The sequence below is a fragment of the Caretta caretta genome, chromosome 15, assembly GCF_965140235.1.
Source record: "Caretta caretta isolate rCarCar2 chromosome 15, rCarCar1.hap1, whole genome shotgun sequence".
NCBI lineage: Eukaryota > Metazoa > Chordata > Testudines > Cheloniidae > Caretta > Caretta caretta.
In genome coordinates this window covers 6,328,270-6,355,897 of record NC_134220.1, presented here as the reverse complement: position 1 = coordinate 6,355,897, position 27,628 = coordinate 6,328,270, and the positions used below count along the sequence as shown (strand labels likewise).

At 48.5% G+C, this 27,628-nt stretch overlaps 1 protein-coding gene and 1 long non-coding RNA gene across 6 annotated transcripts; one reads left to right on the top strand and one right to left on the bottom strand.

The window, feature by feature from the left end:
- Positions 1 to 2,321: 2,321 nt before the first annotated feature.
- Positions 2,322 to 9,887, bottom strand: LOC125623005 (uncharacterized). 5 transcript variants are annotated; one of them, XR_012665171.1, is made up of 4 exons: positions 9,380 to 9,887; positions 8,710 to 8,750; positions 3,869 to 4,766; positions 2,322 to 2,673 (listed from the first exon to the last, which is right to left on the bottom strand). It is a non-coding gene; the product is annotated as an uncharacterized LOC125623005 (long non-coding RNA). The 5 variants fall into 5 exon arrangements; XR_007352876.2 differs by lacking the exon at positions 9,380 to 9,887 and having other exon boundaries at positions 3,869 to 3,962; positions 4,599 to 4,766; positions 8,710 to 9,280; XR_012665172.1 differs by lacking the exon at positions 9,380 to 9,887 and adding an exon at positions 9,160 to 9,280.
- Positions 9,888 to 9,908: 21 nt separating this feature from the next.
- LHX5 (LIM homeobox 5) lies at positions 9,909 to 23,744 on the top strand. Its single transcript, XM_048821771.2, has 5 exons — positions 9,909 to 10,227; positions 12,840 to 13,063; positions 15,018 to 15,295; positions 18,087 to 18,252; positions 22,506 to 23,744. The coding sequence occupies exons 1-5, from the start codon at positions 10,055 to 10,057 to the stop codon at positions 22,871 to 22,873; spliced, it is 1,209 nt and encodes a 402-aa protein (XP_048677728.1). The 5' UTR covers positions 9,909 to 10,054; the 3' UTR covers positions 22,874 to 23,744.
- The last annotated feature ends 3,884 nt before the right edge of the window (positions 23,745 to 27,628 follow it).

The following is a 27,628-nucleotide window of genomic DNA, read 5'->3' as shown; positions in this document are numbered from 1 at the left end:
AGACCTCTCCACCGGCGCAGGAGTGTGTGTGACCGTGACAACTCAGCCTTTGTCCCCACAACAGTCTCCAACCCCGGCAGCGGAACGTAGCGAAGAGCAGAGTCGGGATTTGTTTCCTTTCCCGTCTGTCTTGGGCCGCGTTGGGAAAGGACCGGCTTTAGATTCCGCAGACGGAATCTGGACCTGACAACAAGAGCGTTTTGTTCTCCGCGAGGAACCCCCCCACACACACACACGCACTTTGATTGGCCCCACCCTTTCACTAACAGGACCAGAGTGTTGCCCTCTCAAGCCCCTGGGGTAGATCTAGGAGGCAGGAGATTAAAGTTTCACAAGACACCCACACACACACACACACCGCCCTCCGTCCCCATCGGCTCAGGTCACTTCCAAAGATACTGGAAATTACTTTTAAAAACCCGCTACCCCGATCCCTGCTTTTCCTTCTCTCCCCCTGCGGGCCCAGCTCCCAGGTGTGGGGCTTCCCCGCCTTGTGCTGAGCTGTGGATGCAGCGAGCTTTCTAATGCAGATTTCCCTTTTAACACTTTCTAAACAAAGGCAAATGAGGGCATTGCTCGCTACATCAACAGGCAATCATTAGCCGCAAATACAGAGAGACACACACAGAGAGAATTTCTCCACCAAAGTACGAGTCATTCAAAAGGGCAATTAAACTAACAAGGGGATATAAGAGAAGAGGGCTGCAACCAAAATTTGGATCAACAAACTCTGCAAACCCTCCCCCATGTTAGCAGAGACAGAACAGTTATGCCCTGGGCTGTTTTCCTCCTGCTGCTGAAGTTTTCAAGGGCTTCTGTCTTTCTTCCCAGCCACGCTTTTTATACCAGCATCGCGATCTTTTATTTCACTGAAACACAAATGCTAAAATAAAATAATAATAATAATTAATAATAATAATGCAGGATGGTAAGTGTTCGTTTGCCTTTGTTAGCTTTATGTAAAGGACACTCACTCACACTCGCACACACCAGAAAACTCAAGCGCAAATCTTTGTTCAAAATCAGGTCCACGCATCGAAACAAGATCCAGCCTGTGGTCGGTTCTCCTTCAACGGCAGAGCAGCCCACGCCCGGCCACACGGTAGCAGGGAGCAGCACGGCTGTCCTCTGTGCTGTGAGCCGTTGACAAGAGGCTGGGAAGTGAAAGAATTTGGGCATCAGAAACTGCACTAGCAGGCGTGTTTTGCGGGCTACCGCTTAATCGGGCTGCATTGGAAATTAACCCGGACACTAGGCTCCGTAAGTGCTGGGTGTGGGCAAGGTGCGGCGAAGTGCCATGCAAAAATACAATTCAAAATCAACTGTTCAAAATACCCTTCCTATAAGAAAACGCGCACTGGCTGGAGGCTGGGGATCCCAGACAGTTTCCCAGTCCAGGGCCTCCTTTGGCTCCCTGCTCCGAACTCAGGGCCTGATCCATTGAAGTCAGCTGAAAGATTCCCCTTGACTAGGCTTTGGATCGGGCCATTGGCGCTGCCAGGTCTCCTGGACGCTGGCTTGGGGAAGGCGCGGTCGCCACTCTCCTAGCCCGCAGCCTGGAAGCAAAGCCCGGGGCTCGCTGCGAGGGGGGCGCTCAGGTAAATGTGTCAGGAGCGCGTTGTGCAGCGCACGGGGACGGACAGGGGAGAATAACATACTCCCAAACCTCGCTTCTTGGGGCTGGCAGGGCACGGCAGCTCCGGGTCAAATGAAGGCAGTGCTCCAGGAACCCGGCCTGGTTCCTTGGGAAAGCCAATCCAGGGGGCCTCCGCCCTTTTAAACACCTCCAAAGCGGGGGCCTTTAGGAGAAGCAGGCGTGTTGTGGCCTGATTGCTATGAGGAGTTGTCACTAAATCGAATCGAGTGACAGCTGTGTATAGTTCTGTTTGTGTATACACCTATACACTACTCTGTATAACACACATGCATGTTCTACACACGCCTGGTTATAGACGGATACACAATAACGAATATCATTACAATAGGATCCGTATTAAGGGATCTATACGTTTTTCCTCTCGGTGACATGCCCTATAGAATATATCTGGGCAACGGCGCTATGTTTACATCCGTCCAACCACTGTGGGGTGGATTTGGGGAGAGAGGGAAGGCTGAAAGATCTGGCCCACCGAGTACATGTATTACTCCTCTGTGTGTGTGTGAGAGAGAGAGACAGCTTCAAAGTAAGTAACTGAAAATCACCCTAAAATACCGCTTGTGTTCCTTTCCCCCCCCCCCCCGAGCCCCCGGATACACCGGCTGCTTAAATCCGAACCCAGCCACCCCGGAGGAGCAAACGAAGCGTGCCGGGGAGCAGCGTCTCTCAAAGATCCAGGCGAGCTGTTTATTTGAAAAGGAGCCCAGCATTAATGTGCAGGTGATTTTTACACCGGTGATAAAACACCGGGAAAGCCATGGCGCGCTGAGGGTCGGTGCCTCGCCCTTCTGGTTTTCTTCTTTAAACGGCATTGATTGGATTTGGTCTGTCTCTCCCTCGCGCTAGTAATTCAGCCCTGCGCCTTTCAAAGTCCTGTTTGGGGCTTAGTTGGTTACCTTCATTTTCCATAACTTCCTCCGAGACACTCTGCGGGAGAGCCCGCTGCCGCTCGGAGAGAAAGATAAAGGACAGGGAAAATGAGCCCCCCTCCTTTTTGTCTCGGTAGCACATTCATTCTGTAGGTGAAAGAAATGCCCATTTAATGAGACAATTAATTACCAGGATTTAATGTACTTGATTTGGTCCCCGTCCCCCCCGCGCACCCTTTTTCCTGGCACTAGTGAAATTAAAAAAAAAAAACCAGAACGGAAGATGCCAAGAAAGAAATTCGGATTGGCATTCAGAGGTTGCAGGAGAAAGTCTCCTAGCACTGCAGACCTGCCCAGCTCCAAATGGCTAATGGGCTTCCAGATTCTTATCAAATATTAGCCCTGGTTGTATTTGCATTTAGTCTATAGAGAGACACCATAGGAAACACACATGCCCTGGGTTGGGCACAGAGATCTTACCAACGTGTGTATGTACACACCCTGAGAGAAAGCGGTCACTCTCTACAGATGTTTAATTGCAAATATCTGTTACAATATTTTGCTGTAAATTAGTAATCTAAACGCTACCTTTAGACCTACACATTTATACATACATATGCCCCACCCTGTGCAAAAACACGGGTGTGTTGCGTGCAGTATAATTATCTTGTTTTGTGTTTGCACATGTGTGTGTTGCAATAATGGGGGGGGGCAGTGCAATTATTTTGTTATGCATAAGTGTGCATTTAAGGTGGGTTATTTTCTTGTGGGTGTGTGGTGTCATTTTGTTATGTTTGTGCATGAGTGGTGTGCGTGCAGTTATTATTTGTGTGTTTGTGAAGATGTGTTATCTTGCTCTGTTTGTGAGTGTGGTGTAATTGATTTTTCCGGGTGCACGCAGGGGGTTGCGCATTATTATTACTTTCTGTGGTGTAGTGTAGTCATGTTAGTATGTTTGTGTGCGCAGTGGAATTGTTTTATTTTGCGTGTGTGCATATCTGTATGTTTTGTGCGGCATGTATGTGTGTGAGATTGGGCATGCAGTGTTGTTTTGTATGTATGGATATTTGGGGGGGGGAGGCAAGCAGTGTTATTACTTTGAGTGTGTGTGGAAGTGAGTGCGCTCTGTTATTTCGGCGTTGTGCAGTGTTTTGTTGGGGGGGTGTATATATGTATATAGGGAGTGCCCTGAAGTTCCAAATTCCCCAGCTGCCTTTCCTTCAACCTTGGTATTAATTGAGGGCAGATCTCTTTAAACGCTCCTGTAATGCATTCAGACGCTGTTGGGGGTTTGTCTTTTTTGTACCGTGGGTTATATTTACACCCAAAACAAAATAATTACACTTTTGTTGGAGAGAGAGCCCTGGTGATTAGACTCCGGCTCTTTGCAGCAAACCCTTTCTCAGTGGTAGACCAGTACAATTTTTCACGGCTGGCTGAAATCAAACGCAGGAGGTAATGAATCCTGTGAGCAATTTAAATTTACAATTTGTAACGCAGCCACTCAGAAAGCGCCTATAGCCCAGCCACGAGATTCTTGCTGGGTTTGTTTAATGTTAAAAACTGCACCGTCCCTTTACCAGGGGAAAGGAGGAGATTTTAATGATGAAAATCATGCAAAAAATGTCTTGCATCTCTCGTGACGCAAGGGGGGGCGGGGGGGCTAGCACAGAACCAGCGATTTCGAGTCGCTTTCGCATCACCTTCTTCCGGGCCGCTATCCCAGTGCTTGAACGGAAGCCACTTTTGCAAGAAAGAGCAAATGAAATTTCAATGCAAAATGGGGGAATCCGTCTCTCGGTTTTTTTTAAAATAGTGTTTTAAACCTTCCAGTTGTTCAAGGGGAGCTGTCTTCAGAATAACACTCCCCCGGACACAACCAACCCCCAGCTGTTTCAAGTAACACGGCGAAGATAGACCAACGATGATGATGAACCACGACCAAAAAAAACAAAACAAAACTATGAAATATCAACAAACTCGTCTGCGGAGCATCCTAACAGATAGATAATTAATTACAAACACAAGGGGGAATATGCAAACTGCATATTACAAATTCTACAGGGCTTAACTGATTGGAAACAGATTATTATCTTGTTTGTCTTTTGTCTGTTTTACTTATCCCTCTGCCGTCTGTTGTGTTGTAATGTTGATACACTTTACTCTTGAAAGGGGATTTTTTTATATAGTAAATTCCATCACCATCTTGTATAAGTGACACTGCTTCTCCATGCATTACCCTGTTAAGACACAATAGGTTTATTAGTTACATATAGGAGGACATTATGTTGCCTGAACAGCCATCTGTCACCACGGTTAGCATAGGGGTAATGTGCCCAATAGTTCTTGCTGGTGTTTTGGTTTGTAGTAGAACTTGGGAGATTTAAGGAAGAGAAAGCAACCCCCCTTTCCCCAAAGCTAATGGAGAAGAAGGGTTTGCTGAGGGAAGCAGTTGGGGTGGGGGAGGGGGTGGGGGGGCTGGTGGAAAGCCACAGAGCCAAATGACGGTTGTTATCTGCTAGTTGCAGGTGCTGATTGCCCAGGCTAGAGTGACTGCATATTTATTCTCCACATTACCAGTCAAAATAAATACCAGGTGACATACAGGAAATGGACCCGGGACCTGTAGAGGACATGTTTACTGCGCTGAAAGGAGACACGAAAGAACATGTGTGTGTGTGTGAGAGAGAGAGAGAGAAGATACTGTGTGTGGGTGTCATATTGGTTGTATCAATCTGTATATAGCATGTGGTCTTTACAGAGACAAAACCCTATTTGCACTATTCTAGGCCCGTAGTTCTGTTATTTGAGTCTTCCTCTATATTGATACATAGACACCTACGCACGCAAAGATACAAAGGAATTCAACATAGGTCAACATAGTGTGCATATAAGGATGTAGGCATGTGTTTGTATATAATAGGTGCAAGAACACAGAACATATATAATCTGAAATGCAAATGTACATACTTACCCGTCTGTACACACATCTCTGCTGTTCATTTCTGCCTGTGTTCATCAGAAAATATATATAATATATTAAAATTATAGAGAGAGAATTATAATATATGCAGTCTGATGAATACAGGCTGAAATGAACCTCGGATGTGTGACTAGACGGTTACAGATGTGCATTATACTTGTGCACCTTCTAGCTGTAGCTAAGACCGAGCTGTATAATGGAACTTCTCCTTTTATACACTGGCAATTTAAGCACGGGTCAGTTATTCTTCCACAGTCTCTGTAGTGCCGAATGCAGACCGGCCCCCACTTTCTTTGGTTCAGACCCTATGAAACTCCCAGCACCGGCGGCTCCCCTTTCGCAGGAACGCCGGGTGGGGCCATGCCAGCCACACGCCGTGCTCCGGACGCGCTGCTCGGGGGGAGTTTTTCAGCCTAGTTCGTTTGTGACCAGTGTTCATGAGAAACCGAAATCAATCCGCCTCCTTTCATTTATGTTTTTAACGTCCCTGGATGTGTCCACCGGAGTTAAAATTCTCTGTCTGAGGGGGTCACCTACAGCATACCAAAGACGACAATTACGATTCTTCCCCGAGTGTGTTTCCTTGAGGGGGAAGGGGTCCGATCATAAGAAAATCAATATGAATTATTTCATGGTAAATGAACGCACTCCCAGACCCTGAGCATATCTCGGACCTTGCAAAGTAGCCGCTGGCTTCGCTTTCGCGGTCTCTCCTGCTCGCGTTTATGTGCAAACGATGGTAAAATAAATTCTCGGGGTGGATACATGGCTAGAACGTGGAGTAGCTTTCCAGGAGCGGGCTGATGTGTGAAACGTGGTGACTATGTTGTGTGATCACAACTGGTGTGGGAGGGAGGCGTGCGCAGATATAAGCGTTCGAATATTACCCGTGGGCAAATAAATATGAAGAATTGGTATGTTATATTAGATAAGATAGAAAATGTGTGTGACTATGTATATAGTATAGTGTGTACAAATGTGTAATAGCCGTGGGTTTAGACTACATATGTCTATAAATTATATATTAGTAAATATTGTATATGTACATAGACAACGAAGCAAACAGACCAAGGTGTGTGTATGTATGTATGTGTGTGTGTGTGTGTGTTTTAAATATTCACACGTTTGACTCATATTCCGGAAAGAACTATTCCATTCCAAAGCAAAAACCAAAACCAAAAAACCACAGTAATTTTCGTGTTGCCCTGAGATATAATATTTTGACCTAACCGTTGTAAAAATATTTCCTCAGATTTTTCTCTCCTCCTCCCTCCAGAGAATGTTACCCTTTTTGTGAATTTCAGCCTCTGCTGTTTGCTCTGGTGAATGATCAGTTTGTTTTTGTATGGAACGGAGACCATTAATGGATATTGACTTTTATTTATCCTACCAGGGGTACCTCTCCGCTACAATGGGGAATTTCCCTATTGACATATTAACTAGTGCAAAAGATTCATGAAATCCAGGTTTTTAAAGCCCCAAGAAGGAACCAAAAACGCTTTTGGTCTCCCGACTTAAAAAAAAATGCATACAAGAAAATCAGCTAACAACAAGAAACCTCTGTGCGTACAAATGGTTGCCAGGCTGCTGTCATAGAAGAAGGCTGGAAAGACTCTCAGGGTTTTTTAATTTCCCCTTTCCTTTTTGTAAAAGAGGGAGGGTATCACTAAACTTCAAGTCAATTATTTTTCCCTCGAAGAAAGATTTTTACTAAGTGTGAAAGGGAAACTATGTCTCTTAGATCCTTGAGCCAGCGATGCCGCTGACGGAAGAAGGGCTTCTCTCCGCACATCTACCTGGATTTCTAGCGGCCCCCGTTTGCTGGTGGGGTTCCGGCGCTTGGGAGAGAGGTTATTTTATTTATAGCAGGATTCCTCGGAGCTGCTTTTAAGCTGCGCCCTTCACCCTCTCCTCACCCCACAAGGCTCCGGAAAAAATGCAGCTCTCCGCATTGGTGTCTAAGTGTTCTCTTCGTTACCAGACTTAATGAAATGACTAACTAAACATTTGGGTACTTTCCCATTAACAAACGCTTTGTGAAACACTTGTCCAGCCCTCCCCTTCTAGAGGGGTGGGAATGGGGGCGGGGGGGACAGAGCAAGAGAACCTTATAACTTAATCTATTGTGCCAGAGTTGTCATTTGTCCCTCACATGACAAAAGGAGGAGGAAGCCGGGGATCGGCCTTCCCAAACCCCCACCACCACCACCACCACACACACACACCTAAGTAACAACAACAACCACATCCTGCAAACAAACCGTCCCCCCTTGTTTAGCAGGCCAGCTGCAGCCGGCCTCGCTCACTAAGGCATTGTGGATGGATTAATTGAAATACCTGTCTCCAAAACTCGGATTTACACACTTGAAAAGCGCTCTTACTGAAACATTTGCAAATATTAGATTTATTAGGTTCAACAAGTACATTAATCCAACGATGCTAAGTGAAATGTACTGATCTATCTATAGCTATACAGATTCACCTATCTCTAGGGAGCCCGATCTATCTCTCTATCTATCCCTGCACACGGATAGATTCATAGATTCCAAGGCCAGAAGGGACCACTGTGAACATCTAGTTTGACCTCCTGTGTAACAGGCCCGAGAACTTCCCGCAAAATAATTCCCAGAGCAGAGCTTTTAGAGAAAATCCCATTTTGAGGTTCTGCACTATTGTTATGCATTTGTATCTGTTTAACTGTATTTCTATCTATCCATCTATGGCTACACCCACTAATCTATCTATTGCCATTTATTCTTATCTATCATATATCGATTGCTGTACCTTCCCATATCTCCTCCCCATACGTTCCAATCTACCTAACCAGCTATATACATTCTTCACTGTTGTTATACATTCTTATCTATTTAATTTTCTGTCTGTCTACCCAGTTAATCTGGAGCTACACCTTCTAATCTATCTGTTGCTAGCTAGATCATCTATCAATAACATTTTATCATCTAATCTATTTTATCCATTGCTATACCCTCTCATTTATCTAATTGCTAGATAGATGAGCTATCAACATCTTATCATCTATCTATTGCTATAACTTCTTATCCATCCATCTATCTATCTATCCATCCATCCATCCATCTCTCCCAGAGTAGCAGTTGAAGACAACAACTTTTATTTTAACTCGGACATATTTTCAGCTCTAGAACATTTCTTTAAAAAGGTAAATTCGTTCGAGCCATCACCTTGCGCAAAGGTGACTGGGTCATTTAAAAGTCCGCAGGACCTGCAATTAAAGAGAAAAATCATATACAGCAGCACAAGAACAAAAAGGCTCTCTCTTTCCAAAGGGGGTTTGCTTTCCTGGTTCTCCTCCCTTCATTCTCATGTTGACTCTGGCTTTAAAGATGTTGTAAATTACTCAAAGTAAACCTTTTTTTAAAAAGGCTCCCCCCAGCCCATCTGTATAACAAAGGCCAACTAGCTCGCCGGGGGGTCAATTACCTTAATATCTGAGAAGTACAAGACAGATAACTTTTTATCCCAAGACATAGTCTGAACCTGCCTTCTCCTGGGGGGCACTCCCCTCAGCATGACAGTGGCCTAAACACCCCCTAGATCGGGGTCCTTTGGCTTTTCTCTTTTTTAAATTTGGATTCATGGAGATCACTTGACAAAAGAACCAGAATTTCCACCTTTTCTGCTTATGCAAAGAGGCCATTAGCTGCTTTCACTGGCTTTCTGTTGACACGGAGGCGAAACAGAGCTGGTTTTGCAGGTGCAGTGACCTCTCTGAAGTCTCATTCCCCCCAGCGCCCCAAGAAGAGAAAGATAAAATATTAACCCCCCCCACCACCACAAAAAGTAAATCTGTACCCACCCACCCCTGCAAACAAAATAAAGGTAAATACTTACTTAGCCCCCGCACCAGGTAAAACCTACTACTCAACAATAGTGCTGCCTTGTTTTTTTCCCTCTGTGCCAAGCACAAGGCTGGAGCCAATTTAGATATGCTATAAATTAAGAGGTTGCCATGGCCACCGCCTTCTCATTGGCCCTCGGCCTCTCTACGTTCCGGGAGACGTCACCAAATCTGAATAAGGATGCGCGAATTACTAAACTGGGAGACAAAGCTGAAGATGGGAACAGCGTGAAAGTGGAGAAAAGTCCCAACCAGCCATCTAGACGTAGGAACACCGGGCTCCTGGCTTTTTATGATTATTATGATTGTTATGTGTTATTATTAATCCCTTTCGTGGACCGGCTGCTTCCACAGAGGCACTGATGCTGCTCCAGGCCGAGATGCTGCTAAATTGAAAGGCACCGGGCAAGTCACCCCACCAGGATATCTTTGCTTGGCTTCCCCACATTGAACCTGCTAGGAGAGGTGTGGGGGGCGTGGGGGAAGAGTGGGGGGGGGTCTGGGAAGTCCACGCGACACTTTTTGCCTGCCCTCAGGACGCCCAGGAGAAGAAGGCAAGAAGCTGACAGTGTTGTTTTCCGTTTCCCCCCCTTGCGATCGCTTTCGGCGGCGGGGTGGGGGTTGCATTCTGCTTTATTTTGCTGGTCTCGCCTTCCTCTGCGGAGGTCATGATGGTGCATTGTGCAGGCTGCGAGCGGCCCATCCTGGACAGGTTTCTGCTGAACGTGTTGGACAGGGCATGGCACATTAAATGTGTCCAGTGCTGCGAATGCAAGTGCAACCTGACGGAGAAATGCTTCTCCAGGGAAGGCAAGCTTTATTGCAAAAATGACTTTTTCAGGTAAGTCCCGCAAGGAGGAACCCTTCCCCGCCTGCTTGGCTAGCATAGCGGGGCAAGGTTACAGAGCGATACCCTGCTTCTGCGCTTTGCCTAGCGTCCTAGACACTAAGCTGAGCGCGTTCTGTAATTGGCACCTTGCTGGCGTCTCCTCCATCGGTCGCTGTGGACTCCCGATGCTGCAGAAGGAGTCAGATCTATATGCCACTCCAATTCCCCAAAGGAACCCTATATGTGCCTGTGGGTGGGGGGGGGGATCCATTTATTAGCCGCACGCCAGGTCGGTTTCAGTGATTTTTTAAAATCCGCAGGCGTCTTGTTGTCCCTATTGTCAATTTCCTCCTTTTGCGATATTCCTCAGAGTTTTCTGTACAGAAGGGAAGATCCTAGAACTGGGGGGGGGGGGCTCCACGCTCCTTGTTCGCTCTGTAACCCGATTCGAATGCTTTTAATGTAGGTATATGCACACGGTTGAGCCAGATCCGAGCGGATCGCACGCCAGGCGAGAGAGTATGGGTTTGTAGGTTACTTTAAAAAAATCATTCCGGAGTACAGAAGAATAAAACTTCTCTCAACAGAAAACTGATTTTCGAATGCCCCGGGGCTTTAAAAACAAAGCTACTTGTATTGCGGAGAGACAGAGCGTAAATCAGAACTCAAGTGCAGAGAGGCCAGAGAGCGGAATATGGGGGGACATCACCAAACTCCTTTGCCCCAACATTCCTGCCTGAACTGGGAATTCTCAAAAGCACACTAAAGTTCCTAGCAAGGGTTAGGAGCAAGGCTTTGTGGTCTAATTGGCTATACGTGCGCAGAGCAAACTTGTCCTGTCCCGTCCCCTCCCCTCCCTCCCCCCTTTTTCTTTTAAATCAACAAATGAACTCATTGAAAATGTAAAATCGCCCTAAATATCGCCTGGCCTTTTGTTTCTGGCTGTAACTGAGGTAAATGTGGGCATTTGTTTAGCTAAAGGGTGAAAAGCTCAGGGGATGATTAATACAGAGTGGAGGGAGACGGCAGTTTTCCTAGTCCAGTAGGCCCTAATGAAGGTGATTTTGAATAGGTTAAGTGTCACACTCGCCTTTACACATGTAAACTACCTTTAACGGCCCCTTTGCATTCAGCACCCCTCACGCTGCAACTCCTTAAATGCCTTTAATGATTTTTGATAAGGTGCAGATGAGCCAATTATGCTCCAGGATAAGACAAAAAAATGACTTATGACTTCTAATGCTTTCACTAAATCAACGTCATGGAAAGTGAAGCTGTTAGAAGTTGTGTTTAAACAAGGGAGGGAAAAAAACAGTTTTATTCCCCACCTTCTCCCCCATCGTCCACCCCACTTCCACTAGCCCTCAAACCTCTAGGGAGCCCGAATCAACACCCCAAAGTGGAAACTAAATTACCTGCTTTGAAAAACAGATACGATTCTGTTGCTTGATATAGATCATTCCCTAGGAAAAATATTCCCTTTAATAATCAATCATTCAATCAATCGGGAAGGGGGCTGGAATGCAGAATAAAAGGAGATCAAAACTAGACCCATTTTCAGCACTGGTGTGTGGGTTGTTTTATTGGGGAAGGGGGAGACCTTTTTAGGATCCTCATATCCCCTCTCCCCACTTGTATTTTGAATTAAATAAGCAGCCCTCTGTGTTTCTCTTTTGGAACTAACCACCCCTCTAACAACCAAAGTGTCCCGGTTAGATATTTACTAACTGAGATGTGACCTCATGGAAGAGAACAGGAATATTCATAGGAATTATGACTGTGAGGGAAGATCCATTGATTACCTCCTATGTCCTCGCGAAATGCAGCCTGAAAAAGGATGCAAACGCTCTGCAGCTTTCTGGTGGATACAGTGGGGTGTAAAAATTGCTCCATAAATCCCGCAAAACCAAAGCGGATCGTTATTTTTTACACCGAACCGTGGCCGCTCCTTAAAGCGGCCCATCTGCATCACAGGCATTCACGCGCATGTATAAAAACCTGGTCCACTTCCCTCGCCTTATTCTGAGCTGCGATCTAGCTACCAATGCATGTCTGCCCCAAAATACAGCTCCGAAAATTGCCCCTTCGCCTCCCAACTTGGGCGGCCCAAAGAGAAGGATTTTTCCCTTCCTCCGCGCCGTGTCTGAGCAAAAGCGAGTTGAGCAAATGCTGTAATGCCGAGGACACTTTCTACCTGCCGGAGATAAGGGAGGGATCAAACAAAACAGACACCCCAGAATATTTCCCATGGAGACGGTACTATTGAAGTGCGGGTGAGGGGGGTGTCCATTTGTATGGAGTCAAACAAGGGCACTCGGTGCTGGGCGATCATTCACAAGTAAACGCGAGTCCTCTCTTGGGCTACTTGAGACGCGTTTTGCTCGCCGCGAGAGGAATCATTTTGCGCACGCATTTTGTTGGCGACCAAATCCGCTTTCCTTTCATTGTCGGAATCCAGGCAATTGCTTTCATGGCCTCATCTCCCCACCCCCTCCACCCACGCGCCTGCAGTTGGGGGGATGCACTTATAGGGGACTGGGAGGCCGGGCCGCTAAGCACCCGGGTATTTACTTTCCTCCTCTCTCTCTCTCTCTCTCTCTCTCTCTCGCTCGCTCCGTTTTTAGGCGGTTCGGTACCAAATGCGCAGGCTGCTCCCAAGGCATCTCTCCAAGCGACCTCGTCAGGAAAGCCCGAAACAAAGTCTTTCACCTGAACTGTTTCACGTGCATGGTTTGCAACAAACAGCTCTCCACCGGAGAGGAACTTTATATCATAGACGAAAACAAATTTGTTTGCAAAGAGGACTATTTGAACTCGCCCAGCCTAAAGGAAGGGAGCCTCAACTCAGGTATGGAGCCTCCGCCAGCCTCTAACCGGGGGTGGGACCGTAGAGGCCTAGCATAGGTGTGAATTTAAAACGCATCCGGGAGGGGATTTTAGTTTCTTATTCCAACAGCAAATTCTAGAAAACTGCAAATTCTAGAAAACAAGAAGGGTTTTGAAGTCTTTTTTGTATTGGCTGGGCCTCTCTCTCTCTCTCTCTCTCACACACACACACACACAGACACACACACGCTCTGGCATCAGATACAACCTGAGCTATCGCTGTCCGATACCCACAAGTGTGGGTGTATTGGGGGGGATCCTTTACCGATTTATTACTTTCGATCTTTATACATATATCTGGGTCCCCTCCCCCTTTTCTTTTTTTCCTATTTCTCAAAATACGGACGGTTCGGAGAGGGTGGAGGGAGAGCAGAAAAGTGGACTAAAACCTGGGGGGAGGGGCTGGGGGGAAGGGGCTGGAGTGGGAGGAGGATGCAGGGTAAAGCCAGGGTTGGAAGTGAAGAGCGAAGAGATATTTCCACTTAAAAAAAATCCAGGCCGCACATTCAGCAGGCGCTGGGGGAAAGCGACCGCTGTCAATTACATTTACAGACCCAGCTGGGAACATGTGACCAGACCCGGGAAGGGGGATGTGGCAGTTTGGGGAGACAGCTGTTTTTCCGGGTTCCTGTTTGATTTGGGCTACGAACATTACCTTCCCCTAAACGCCATCCACGCTCTGCGATCTTTAAAAAATCCCCATGGCTTGGGATATTTTCCCGGCTTCCTTATGTGCGAAGAGACTCCAGACAAGGCCCCAAGCGCCCAACCCTCGCTCAGGGGAGCGATCCCTTTACTGCCATGGGGCTAACAGCGCCTGAGGCCTTCCACTTTCTCCCTCTACTGATAAACTGCCTTCCTTTCCCCTAGAATCAAACACAGATCCTCAGATTTTCCGTCCTTTCTCTCTGTCAGAGCCCCTCATAAAACGCAATGGATTGAATGCCCCAGATCCCCAGCTCTGTTAGTCTGCTGTGTCTGTGTCTCATTGCGGCGTGTGTGTGCAGTGCAGGCTATTCGCATTCACAGGAGCACGCGTTGTGGGCCCGATGCTCCTCTCTTTAGGCAGAGGCGGAACTCCCGTTTGACTTCCTTGGAAGCTGTCTCGGCATCAGGGCAGCGGGATCGGGTCCTCACTGGCACAGCGGTCTATGCCTGTGGCCTGTGCTCACCCCCTTCCCCTGGGGTCATACCTGCGGCTGGATCTTGTCAGGCGGCTCCCTTGGGCGCTGCTCTGAGCCAGGCGAGCAGAGGTTGCCCGGCGGTCTTCACATTAGGGGCCTGTTTGGGAGCGGGGGAGGCGGGCAGCTGGCCTATTTCCGATCCCAGAGTCAGGGTTTTGCTGGCTCCGAAGCGAGGGGGGATGAGCCAGGGCCAAGGTGGTGAATGAAATCCCCGAGCCCCGGTGGTTACAGCCAAGGCTTTGTGGCAGGGGTTCTTATTCCCCAGCTGTGGCTCGATTTGTGTCTTAAAGGAAAACGCTCAGCTGGTCCAAACGAAAGCGCTTCCTTCCCCAGTGTGGGAGCCTTGGACAGCTCCCTCTATGCCAATGGGTTGCAAATCTGCCATCCGGATCCAGTCACCCTGTCGTAAATCCGATGCGACGCCACCGAAGCCAGAGGTTTCACACCGGAGTCACACCCTCTGCCTGCTCGAGTGGCAGAAAAGGCCGGGGGTGTTGTGTTTCCCTGTTGCCACATAGCCCGATGAGCCCATGTTGCTGCTAATTCAGACCCCTCATTAACTCTTCGTGGTGTTCACTGGGAGTGATTGATTCGTGTTAAATTAGCGCAGAGAGTTAGGAGGATCTAGCCTCCAAAGAAGTTCAACCCCCCCCCCTCCCCGGGAGGGACAGTGGGGGTGAAGGTCCCGTCTCTGCCCAGAGTCATCCATCTCCCTCTGCCTCTCCCTTGCAGTGTCCTCCTGTACAGACAGAAGTTTGTCCCCGGATCTTCAGGACCCCATGCAGGATGATACAAAGGAAACAGACAACTCCACCTCCTCGGACAAAGAGACCACCAACAACGAGAACGAGGAACAGAACTCGGGCACCAAGAGGAGGGGACCTCGGACTACAATTAAAGCCAAGCAACTGGAGACTCTCAAGGCTGCCTTTGCTGCTACCCCCAAACCTACCAGGCACATCCGGGAACAGCTGGCCCAGGAGACAGGGCTCAACATGAGAGTGATCCAGGTACAGACAAGCGCAGCTACAAGAGGTGTCATAGCAGAGCATAGGAGAAAGGATCAAAAACAGGGACTAGAGTGACCGCCCATAGCATCGCCATCTGCTTAACCAGGTGGGGCGAGCACGTATCCGAGTCATTCCTGCTTCCCTCTCTTTGGATCCCTTGGGGTCCAGCTCCCAGCCACCTACTTTTGTTACATCACAGCCTGTCGCCATGGAGATGACTGTGACGTCCCAAACTCAGCAGTCCCACTTCAGGGCTGTGAGAAGTGGGAGGGGGAGGAGGGGAGAGAAAATTCTGATATTTAAAGAAAAGGGTTCTGGCAAGATGCCAAAGTGTCGGAGGAAATTGGCATATATTAAAAAAGGCGAGGCCAAGTAGATCTTTGCCATGAATATCTCCCCTTGGTAATAATTATACATACCCCTTTAAGAGGCTTTACGAATGAGGTAAGCCCCCACTTTATAGATGGGGAAACTGAGGCACAAGGCAGCGAAGTGATTTGCAAAGGTTCATCCATGTGGCAAAGCTGGAACTCGAACCTAGGACCCCTCACTCCCACGCCACTGCTCAATTCTTGCTGTCCCTCTTGTGGTGTTCTCTAGATACTGAACTCTTCCTCTCGCCTAACCAAGAGGACAATTTCCTCTTGTCAATATTATGATAACAGTTCTAATAATTGGCCACTGTTAGTACTAGCGATGATGATCAGAGATTTTGTTTTGAAAGCTCTCTAGTTATATAATTGTTTTCTTCATCTGAAGAGTCCTCAGGCGAAAGCCAACACTCAGTCTCAAGCATTGGTGTGCTTAGCGCCCCCTCCAGAGCCCACTGAACTCGATGGAAAGGCTCCAGTCCTTTGGACCTGGCCCTTACGCCAGACGTGGATCTGCAGACGTGCTGACCAACCCAGGCCTGGAGTTTGGGACTCAGCCTTTCCCGTGCGGGTTTGAGCCCCCCACGCACTCTGGGCAGCGCTTTGAGTGAGTTATCCAAAGTGGATCGACTCCCATCGATTTCAGTGAGCTTCGGATCAGACCCAAGTTCTCTAAAGAACTGACTCAGCTCCCATTGAGGTCAATGAAAAGGCTCCGGTTGACATCAGTGGGAGATGATGCCAACCCAAATGGAGGCCATGTTAGCCAAAAACAAAAAACGATCAAGCAGTCCCCAGTAGACTCCGGGTCTATAGGCTGTATCTGGTGCTGGATGCAAAATCCAGCAGGCCGGATTATTACATCTCCATCCAATACCTGATGGCAAGTTCTTCCAAACACGATGTCAACCAGATGCCTCAACCTTCGTTCAGTTCCCTGCTTACTTATTTGAAGCAATGTCAGTTCTTCATTAAAATCTCTTTATCCTGTACTTGCCTGGTGGGACTTTCAGGCTAAGCCAGTCAGCGGAAAAGAGTTCAGAACGGTCCCCGCCCAAAAATCCACTAATCATAAATTAAAAGTGAAAATCATAAAAAAAGTTGCAAAGCAAAGGGGGTTCTAGAGAAGAAATTAACATCAGTCCTTTAAACTGGGTCAACCCGAGAGCTGTCTGTCTTGACATTTTGCAACAAGATTTATTCACAGTGTTGGTTAAGAGAATCTGCACATTTATATTAAAGAGGAAATTGGGGAGGAATCAAAACAAGTCCCAAAACAGAGACATAGATTGAGGTAAACCAGAGAAGAATGTTCGGGTCTCTTGCTACTGCTGAAGTAATACATTCAAAGGCGTTTTTGCCGTACTGTTGGCAAATATATAGTTTTGAGCGTGTAAAAAAAAATTGTTCCAGACCAAACAAAAGGGGGGATGGAGTGTTCTGTATTTCACCTCTGAAATCTGCAAGATGGGAAAATGTCCAAGAATGCCTGTCTTGCCCCCCACCTCCCGCTTTAGCCTCGGGCGCTGTACATATTCTCCGTGTTCTCATTTATCGCTATACATTTCTATCTGTCTCCATACACTCTGTATTGCTCTACGTTTCTGTCGATGGGTGGATAGCTAGATTAGGAAAGCAGGCACCCCCACAACTGTTTGCAGTTTGAAAAGTCCCTTTAATTGCCTTTATGAATATGTCTTCTCGGCTTTAGAGGAGGGGGGGGTAGGAAGCACAATTCATTATAAACCTCTCCAAGGGTGTGCAAAAATCCTTCACTCTTGGATGGTTCTCAGAGTTCATTCGCAACTTTCCTCTTCTTTTTAATTCAAAGCCAATCTGCTCCACTGGCTAAACTGCAGAGTTTAATCCCCCGGTTGGAAGTTTCTCTTCATTTTTCTTCAGAGCCTCTTCGCCTGCCTCTTGTAAAGGGTCCAGAAAGTATTCAGCTTGTCCAAAGAATGGGAAAGTGGATCTTCGGGGAGCCTGTCAGCTGGGAGTTGGCGGGGGGAGGATGTGACTTGCTGCTGCCTTCATCTGGCAAATCCTGCAGGAGAAACTTGGAACATCTTGAGGCGATCATGTGAAGGGAACCCGTTTCTTAGCTGGCATCCTATTAACACCACCAGCTTCCTGGTCTGGCTGTATACGTGTGTACAGCAGCAGATCTATGCGCCCCTACATCGCAGAGACCAGTCCGTGCGTTAGTCGATTAGTCTGGAGACCGCGGCCGTCCTGGGGCAGACACGTAGTGCAGGAGACAGGCCCGGCCAGTTAAAAGCAGGCAGATCAGAACTCTTGCGCCGGCCTCTCCAAAGCGCCCGTGTGGCTTGACGGGGCCTTGGGAGGCAGCTGGCGGGAGCTGGGGGGCTGGGTGGGGGATGTTGTCACCACGTTGCTGATGTTGTTTAATTTGCCCGCAGGTTTGGTTCCAGAATCGAAGGTCCAAAGAGAGGAGAATGAAACAGCTGAGCGCGCTGGGGGCCAGGAGGCATGCCTTCTTCAGGAGTCCTCGGCGCATGCGCCCTCTGGGAGGCAGGCTGGATGAATCTGAAATGTTGGGTTCTACCCCTTACTCTTATTACGGAGGTAATGAGCATTTTATGGATCACTTCCTGGATGACCTCCTAACACTCTTTGTATTCAAACATTGTAAAAACAAAACAAACACAGATCCCAGAGCAAACAAATTAAGGCTGGAGGAATCTTTCTTTTTCTTTCTTTCTTTCATTCTTTCTTTCTTCTTGATCATTTTTCATTCCTTCACTTTTCTTTGTCTTTCTTTCTTTCATTCATTTTTATTTGATCATAGTTCTTTCTTTTCTTTCTTGTTCATCCATTCATTTGTTCATTTGTATTTGATTATTGTTCTTCTTCATTTTTCTTTCTTTCCATTTTTCTATCTTTCTTGTCCATTCATTTGTTCATTTTATTTGATCATTGTTCATTCTTTCATCTTTCTTTTTTCTTGTTCATCAATTCATTTGTTCATTTTTGTATTTGATCACTGTTCCTTCTTTCATTTTTCTCCCCTGTTAATCGATTTATTTGTTCGTTCTTTTCTATTTGATCACTGTTCTTTCTTTCTTTTGTTCATTTGTTCTTTCTTTCTCGTTTCTTTTTATTCTTTCTTTTGCCACCTTTAGAAATTAAGGCTCTGAAGTGTACTACATTTTATAGCATTTCATTGTGTCTTTTAAAGGAGAGAGCCCGCTGCTTGCGTTCTGTATTAACTGGCCGTAAGACTCTGGAGTTTGTCTTTAAGGGAAGGTCTTGGTGCTTTCTCCCAATCCGGTTCACGCCACTTCCTTCCAAAGTGTTAGCTCCGGATTCTCTTCATTGTTACCGCCTTTCCTGGCTGGGTGCGGGAGGGGGAAGGAATTTGTGGGTCTGGTAAAATTGTTACCTTCTGTGCCCTGAACATCGCCTGAGTGGAGCAAACCCCGGCGCGTAGGCCCTTGTCCTATTTCCGGGAGCTCCGCAGCCGGGAGAAGTCGGGGAGCCGTGCTTCCCGGGTGTGTCTCCTTCTACTCGGCGATTGTACATAGACAGGAAGAGATGCGGTCTTTGGGGGACTTTGCCGCCTCTCGTGCCCCTAGGGGTTAGATCGCACCCATGCGCTGCTGATGCAATCTGGGATTCCCGAGAGAAAGGAAAGAGTGAATCTCCAGTTAAAGTCCCTCTCCGTCCCGTACGTGAAGGGTTCCGGAGTTCACAGGAGCTGCGCGGGGCGCCATAGAGAAACTCCCGCTGTGATGCTGTAGGGCTCGATCCTCCAAGCTTTACTACTGGGGGTAAATTTACTGCTCCGGCGCGCGGTCCTGCCGGTTACCTTACTCCTGTCCTGTCCACAGCCAGGGGCCGGATTCTGACCTCAGTTACCCCTGGTGTGAATCCGGATTCACACCGGTGTAACCGACCCCAGATTCTGGCTCTGTAGGACTCGTCGCCTGAATAAAGTTTACTCCCAGGAGTAAACGCTCCGGATTTAGACGCACAGCTGGCAAATGGTCATGAAACCCACCTCACAGACAGGAGGAGAAAGATACCTTCCCTGCGGCTTGGGGGCTGTTTCCTGGCCAGAGGAGAGGCGCGGTGAGGGGCTGGGGGGTGTGGTTGTGTCGATTCGGCTTTTGAGGCAGAAGGGGATTCCCTCGTCTCCCAGTCCCTCTCTTAGAAATACATCGCATGGCAGATGGAGCGCGCTCCTGCCCTTACAGAGACTGGGTGGGTTTTTTAAAGGAAGCATCATTTGTACAGAAAGTAACACGGGAAAGGCAGGGGGCTGCCCTGCCTCTGCCGCTGCTCCCCAGCAGCGAAACCCGGGGATGCTGTGAGTTCATTGCCGCGGGGCTCGGCTAGCGCGTCCACAAACCCGCCCAAGGCGCTCGGAGTTCAGAGGGGCCCGACAGCCCCAGCCCCAGGCTGTAATGGAATCTCGCTGGGTTCGAGGAGTTTGAATACAACATATTCCCAAACTTTCCTTCTTCCCATACCTCCATCCTTGTCCCTTCCCATCCCTCCATCCCTTCCTCTTTCCTTCTTTCCATCCCTCCATCCCTTCCTCTCTCCTTCTTTCCATTCCTCCATCCTTTTCTCTTTCCATCCCTTCCTCTTTCCTTCTTTCCATCCTTCCAACCCTTCATCTTTCCTTCACTTTCTTTCCATCTCTCTCTCTCTCTCGCTCCCGCTGCTCATTGGCCCGGAGATACCGATCACGGATCATTCTCGCCCAGAAACCAAAGAGCTAAGGACCCAACTGGCCAAGGCAGCGGGTAGGAGGGAAGGTGAGGGCCGGTTGCCATGACTTTGCCACCCTTCCTGTGGCATCTGTTTGAAGGGTCGTCGCCCCCCCCCACCCCCCCACCCCCGCAGCCGCCCACATCCCCCCGCCCTCCCTCGCCCTGAATGCGAGCTCAGCTTGTCGAGATCTCCTCTAATCCCCCTGTTAGAGATTCCGTCCGGTCCTTGGCCAAGTTTGCACCCCTGCAGCAAGTAAGAAAGGGGCATTGTGATGAAGCTGTCTGAATGAACAGAGCCCCGCTCCCACTCAGCCCCCGCCCCCCCGCGTGTGTGCCCGGGAACAAAGCTCCAGCTGCCCCCTTTTGTACCTCTTTCAGACGGCATTTGTTCCAATTACCTCCGAGCTCCCGGAGCATATGGAAGGTCACTATCACAGGGGCCGGGCCCTGCGTGTTTGCTAGTTGTTTTCTCCCCCTTGTCGGCTCCTTCCCCTCCCCGCTCGGGCCATGTGGCCCCTCGAAATTCGGCCCCTTCACGACACGCAGGGGCCGATCTCTCCCTAGCGGTGCCTGTTGGGGTGCGGGTGTGTAGGGGGGTCATTGCCCCGCCACTGAAGGCAGCTTGGGATGGGGGGGGGGGCGCTGAAAGTTGGAGCTAGCCCTAGCTGGGGGTTGCCAGCCTGCCTGGCTGCTGCGAGAGCTGGGGGCTTAGAAAAATGACCCCTCCCTTGCAACCCTGCCATTGCTGAGCGGGGGAAAAATCCTCCTGTTCTTTCCTTCTGTGCCAGCTAAATAAGAGATTTTTTTCCATCCAGCCATTTACACAATCTCTCTCTCTCTCTCTCTCTCTCTCTCTCTCTCTCTCTCTCATCCTCCTGTATCTAGAGAGAAAGATCTCCCTGGAGTTGTGAGGGTAGTTTTGTTTTGTTTGTTTTTTTTAACAGAGCGCTATAGACAGTGACACCTTTTCTAGTTCTTTTTATTAATTTTTGGTCAGTTACAATTATGGAGACTATTTTGTTTTTAGGTTTGGGAAGAAATTCAGCGCGTTCAGTTACTCCTCCCCCCCCCCCCCCCCCCCCGAGGTTTCTAATCATGTCCAGGATTTCGCGGCTTTCCAGAGACTTCCGCTATTTTCAAAGATTCCGACTGCGATGCTGTTGTTCTGGGGGGTGCTGGGGGGAGGTTGCTTGTCAGGATGAAAGCGCAATCAATGTCGATATTACTTAGGGGGGTTCATCGACTTAAATACACTGTTTTTTTCCATCCGCTCCTACTTATTTGAAGCAAAACCTTTTAAACATTACAACCTAACCCCCTTTCCCATTTCCCTCCGGAAAATATTTATTAGACGTGTTGTTATAATTCTATCTCCTCTGAAAGCATTTCCGCTTTATCTGGTTAGTGGAAGACGTTGGGGTTATTAACGGTTACAGTCACTAGTGCCCGGTTAGGAATCTGTTTATTCTGTTCTTTTGCACGTGATGAAAGTGGGATATTCTGCAGCTTGGTGGCTTCCGAAAAAAGCGCGCAAGTGTCAGATACAAATCTCTGTAGCTGATAAAAATGTCCCTGGTTCTGATCCTAGACCTTGCTCGCCCGTTGGACAATTGAGCTGGATAATTGTGGGACCCCAGTAACGCGTTTGAACCAATCCCTCCCTGGTTTTTGTCACAGGATCTGGAAATCGGTGTCCTTCGGCTTAGGGTGGGGACAGGCAGTGAAAGACGCAGCCAGCAAATAAATGCCGGACCCTGAAAGCTCACTTGCATGAGCTGCTCTTCTGTGGTGGAGCAAAAGCGACGGGCCAGGCGGCTGCAAAGGCCCGCCCCTCTCCGCGTTGCTGTACCCGGACCCCTTGACCGCCTTTGCGCGTGTGTTGGGTACCGGCAGCGGGGAGAGGTGCGCACCTGGCCCCCGGGGCTGTGTGGCCCTACGCGCAGACAATTCGCAGCCGCTCCTGGGGGTGGGAGGCGCTAGCTCCGGCCAGTCCCGGAAAACCCTCGGGCTCTGCGCTGGGGGAGTCTGGCTTCAGCTGGGCCGGGAAGGCTCTGGAGCGCCCCGGCCCCGCCTCACCCTCCTCTCTCTCCCCTGCTCCAGATTACCAAGGAGACTACTACGGGCCAGGCGGGAACTACGATTTTTTCCCCCACGGGCCCCCCTCGCAAGCCCAGTCCCCAGCAGACTCCAGCTACCTTCCAACCTCAGGGCCCGGCTCCACGCCCCTGGGGCCCCTGGAGCCCCCGCTCCCCGGACACCACTCCTCCGAAAACCAAAGGTACACCGACATGATCTCGCACCCTGACACCCCGAGCCCCGAGCCGGGCCTGACCGGCTCGCTGCACCCCATTCCCGGCGAGGTCTTCAGCGGCGGCCCCAGCCCCCCTTTCTCCATGTCCAGCAACAGCGGGTACAGCGGCCCCCTCTCGCATCCAAACCAGGAGCTGAACGAGGCAGCGGTGTGGTAGGGCTGACCCAGCCAGAGGGTGTGGGGGTGCTGGGGACCCCCGGCTCCCTCTGCCCCAGGCAGATCCAGCCTCCTCGTCCCAGCTCCGGCTAAGACACCAGGAACCAAAACCGGCCGCCTGACACTGATGCCAAAATTCTCCGGAGTCCCACCCCCACCCCAAGCCACAGGACACAGGCTGCGGGGGGTCCCCGCACTCAGTGTCTTTTTTCCTCGCCACGTGTGAGCAGGCACGGCTGCCGAAACGTGCCAATGCTGACTAACCTCTGCAAGGATCTGAAGCAGCATCTCTTGGACCAAAGCTGAACTGGACTGGATCACAGATTTCCTGATTGACTGGACTGCCTACTTTTCGGGGGCGGGGGGGCTTTTCTTTCTTTCTTTCTTTCTTTCTTTCTTTCTTTCTTTCTTTCTTTCTTTCTTTCTTTCTTTCTTTCTTTCTTCAATCCAGAATTGCATCTTTTTAATCTTAATCTGGAAAGGGGGGAACCCCCTCATAATCCACTTTTTTTTTAATTAGAAGGTTCGTTTTGTGGTGATGGAGGTGGGAATGGGAATTGGTGTGTCTTGCAAAAGAAAACCTTCACTGATGACAAGGCGACCCCTCGTGGTTAGTTCTGGTTTAGCTTTCCAGGACTGTGGAACTTTAATGTTTGGAGAATCTTGGGGTTTGTTTTGTTTTCCACTGGGCAGAAATATAACTAAAACTACCACTAAAAAAGCGATCCAAGTCCGAATGTCTCTGGCAAACACCACTTCAAACCCAAAAGTTTATTGGAGGCCACACGGATTGAAGGATGTATTATAGTTTTTGCTTCTAGTTTCTTTATTTTGTATAAAGAAGAAACAAATAAAGTATGTTTTTGTGTTTACTGGTTATTTATTGTACTTTAGTCAACTAATGCTCCAACATTTTTATATTCTTAAGGGGGGGGTGAGAGGGGAGTGACAGGAAAGAGGTTTGCTTAAAAAAATTTAAAAGGCTAATAATTTTTAAAAAGAAAAGAAATTGGTTTTCAAAAGCCTTGTGGATTTCCTTTCACCACTGCCTCTTGCAGCTGGTGGCAGCGTGACTAGCTCGTGTCGTTCAGAGTGAATACAAGGCCTGTTAGTTAACTAATCCTCATTCACCTGGTCCCTTTTTTTAAGAAAAGGAAAGAAGCAACTGGGGTTTAAAAAATTCTGCCACAATAGCTTTAGCTTCTTGACATTGTTGGAAAAACTCTGGCACGAGACAGTGCAGCTGAAATATTGTGCAGCGAGCGCTCTTCTTTACAATGTACTGTAATGGTGCTGCCCAGTGTCAGAGGTATTTATTGGTTAGTGTTATTATAGCCCCCCTCCAGCATTCGGCAAGAAGTGTCTATGACATCAGGGGTTTAATCTTGTAGTCCTGACTCAGCTGAGTAGCCCTTACTCACGGAAGTACCCAATTTCTGCAGGCCCATTAAAACCCTTGTGAGTCAGGAGAGCTCCAATGCCAGGCTCCAATGCCAAGTCATCTTCCCTCAGAGAGGTTTGCCAGGCTTTCTTCAAACTGCCAAGCCCATCCGAGTCAAGGGACCGAAAGACTTTCATTGGCTTCGTCAGTGGGCTTTGGATCGAGCCACCGTGAGATTCAAGGAGGGGTTGCTTTCAGTTTGTTTTTGCCTCTTGAGATTCATACTAGCTTGAGGTCAATGCATACACAACACAGGCAAAGAGTGATAATGGATGTTTTGATTATCTTTTCATCTTCTCTACAAACCACCCCCACCCCCCCAAACAAGTCTCCAACCCTACCCAGAAATTTATGATTTACCAAGTGAGCGCCGCACTTGTCACAATAGCCCAAGAAAAGAGACGGAGTGAGACAATTTTAATTAGGCAGCCACATTTCTCTCCTCCTCCTGCAGCAGCAGCCCGAGAGAAGAAGAAAGCCCGTTCGGAGAGGGCGGAATTGTACACAGTGCAGCCCAGCCAGCAAGGGCGGAATCAGTAGAACAGCAGCTATGGGATTCTGTAACTACTCTGTTTGCCTCAGCGCTAAGCAGCTTTATCGCTATAACTAGCTAGGTGATCAGTTTTGTTAAAATAAAATTGTCTGCAATGATTGGTTTAAAAGTGTGTTTGTGTGTGTGTGTGTGAGAGACCTCAGTTTCTCAGCATGAATAGCTGAAGGATGTAATTGTAATTCAATTGTAATTCAATTGTTTTATACCCATAATCTCGTCACACACACGTACAAACGCGACTGACACAGATGCACAACTAGACACACAGCCAGAGGCACACACACCCCTGTTTTCTTTTCGATGCTACTTTACAATTCTGGAAATAATTGCCCTGGTTTTTTTTTAATCACCCCAATGCAAACAAGGCCTCTCTCTGCTAAGAAGCAAGTGCTGCCCATGGGGGTGTTAGGAGTGAGGCTTTCGGGGGTAGAATGGGGGCTGTGAGACACATGTTGATTTCAAACTATGGGTGCGTCATCAGAGCAGAGGTATGGGAAAGGCTGGTGCTGGCTCCAAAGGCTGCTGACGTTAGCCTCTCAGCCCAAGATGGTGGGAGAAGACGGGGGTCACCTGGGAAACAACAGGTGAAAGCCCCAGAACCAGCGCTTAGCTTGTTGATGCTGCTGGATCTTTCTTGCAGTTGTTTGTTAACCCCCCTGAGCTAAACCCATTGTGCCAAGGAAAAGGGGCAGGGGCAGAGACTGAGACCTTTTTACATGGCTCATGCTCCCTTTCAGTGTGGGTGAAAAATACCTTCTCCGGGCTGGAGCAGGGGACCCAGGACTGGTGATGGCCCATACTGCTGTGGGATTGCTCAAGGAAGCGCAGCTCCCGCTCTGTGGGTGTCGGGGGAGGTGGTATAGTCAGCAGCCCCGTCATTGCTGGAGAAACCGAATGGTGCTGCTGTTGTGCGCTGCTCGTTGTCTGGGGTACAGGCAGGGAAGGTGATGATGGGGCGGTTGGGGAGGAGGCCTTGTGTTGAGGTGTAGCTAACTTGCAGTAGCCAGGAACCGTCCCTGATCCTCCCCTGCCCAACGTCTAAGGGCGTGTGGTTCTTGTGTATCCAGCGCTGTTAAAGGTTCCTTCTCTTCAGGGCAGCCCAGCTGCCCCTCACTCTGGAAATAGCCCCTGCCACTGTGAGATAATCACGGGACCCGCTGGGTGAGGTGACATTTTTCCTTGGGCCCACATCTCTCACCAACAGCAGCTGGTCCAGTAAAAGATACAGCCTTACCCACCTTGTCTGTCTCCTAGCCTAGGCCCAACATGGCAACTGCCGACCACAAGGCCTCGCTGGCCCCTCAGTCCCTTCGCTGGGGCCTTCTCCCCGTTTTATGATGGGCTGGCTTTCTCACAGGAACCCCAAACTGGTGACTTCCCTTAGGGCCTGACCCAGTGCCCACTGAAATCAGTGGAAAGTCTCCCTGGCTCAGCAGAGCCCAGAAGACTCTCCGGGGTCCACTATCCTGACTTGAAAAGAGACCCCCAGATCAAGGAGAGGAGACCAGAGCTTTGCCGCAATGCAGAGCCAGGGTGACCATTTCCCATCCACACTATTCTGGAGCTGGAGCGTCAGGGCACGAACCAGGCATCTGACTGTGGCTGTCGTCATCGAGTTTAGTTTTGGTCCATCAATGGCTATTAACCAGGATGGGCAGGGATGGTGTCCCCAGCCTCTCTTTGCCAGAAGCTGGGAATGGGCAACAGGATGGATCACTTGATGATTTCCTGTTCTGTTCATTCCTTCTGGAGCACTGCCAGATTGGCCACTGTTGGAAGACAGGATACTGGGCTAGATGGAACTTTGGTCTGACCCACTATGACCTTTCTTTTCTTTCTTTCTTTCTTTCTTTCTTTCTTTCTTTCTTTCTTTCTTTCTTTCTTTCTTATTGTCTTCTTCTCTTCTCTTCTTTCCTGCTCTTTCATTATTATCTATCTATTGCTCCACCCACTCCACCCATATACCTCCCCACCTACCTCTTTACTTTCATCCTCCCATTTCCCCCTCTAATCTGTCAGATGACTTCAGAGGCCTGCAAAGCAGGGGGGTCACTTCTTTAACAAAACAAGGACAGTTCTAAGACAGCTGGCCTAGGTGCAAGCCTTTAAAGCCCAGAATCTGTGTGTTTTATTTATCCTGCCTTGCACAGAGCTGTAATTCTTAATAAGATGTGGCAGTTAAACTATATTGATTCCAGCCCGTATCACTCACACAGCCCTGCTGCCAAACAGCTAAAGATTCTCACCTCTTTTTTTTTTCTTCCCAGAGATATAAATAAATAAAGTCCAAGGAAGGCGGCAGCTCTGAACTAATATTTAAAATGCAAAATCATTGTGGAGTTTTTTTTTTCCCCTTGGCTTGCAGTAAAAAGATATAAACAGAATAAATTACCTTCCCTTGGTGGATTATGAGACTACCTATCTCCTGACCTGAATTTTAAGTCCTAACTCGATTGTACCACCATGCACTAGTGATTTATGAAAACCCAGTCACTTCTCTGCATATTTTCTCTGTTCAGCCAAGTGATGGAATTTATCCTTCCTATACCATTAAAGATTTTTAACAACTGGGTTACCTATCATTGTAAATGAGCCATTCTAATGATGAACTGAAACCTACGGGATTCCTGAGGAATGAGATTGTGTTCTCACTCCTAGTTTGGCTAATGCTTTGCTTTTAGGCAGTACTGGTCTATTCTAGATTCTCAGCTGGGTGAGTGGCATTATCCCAGTTTTACAGGTAGGGAAACTGAGGCACAAGA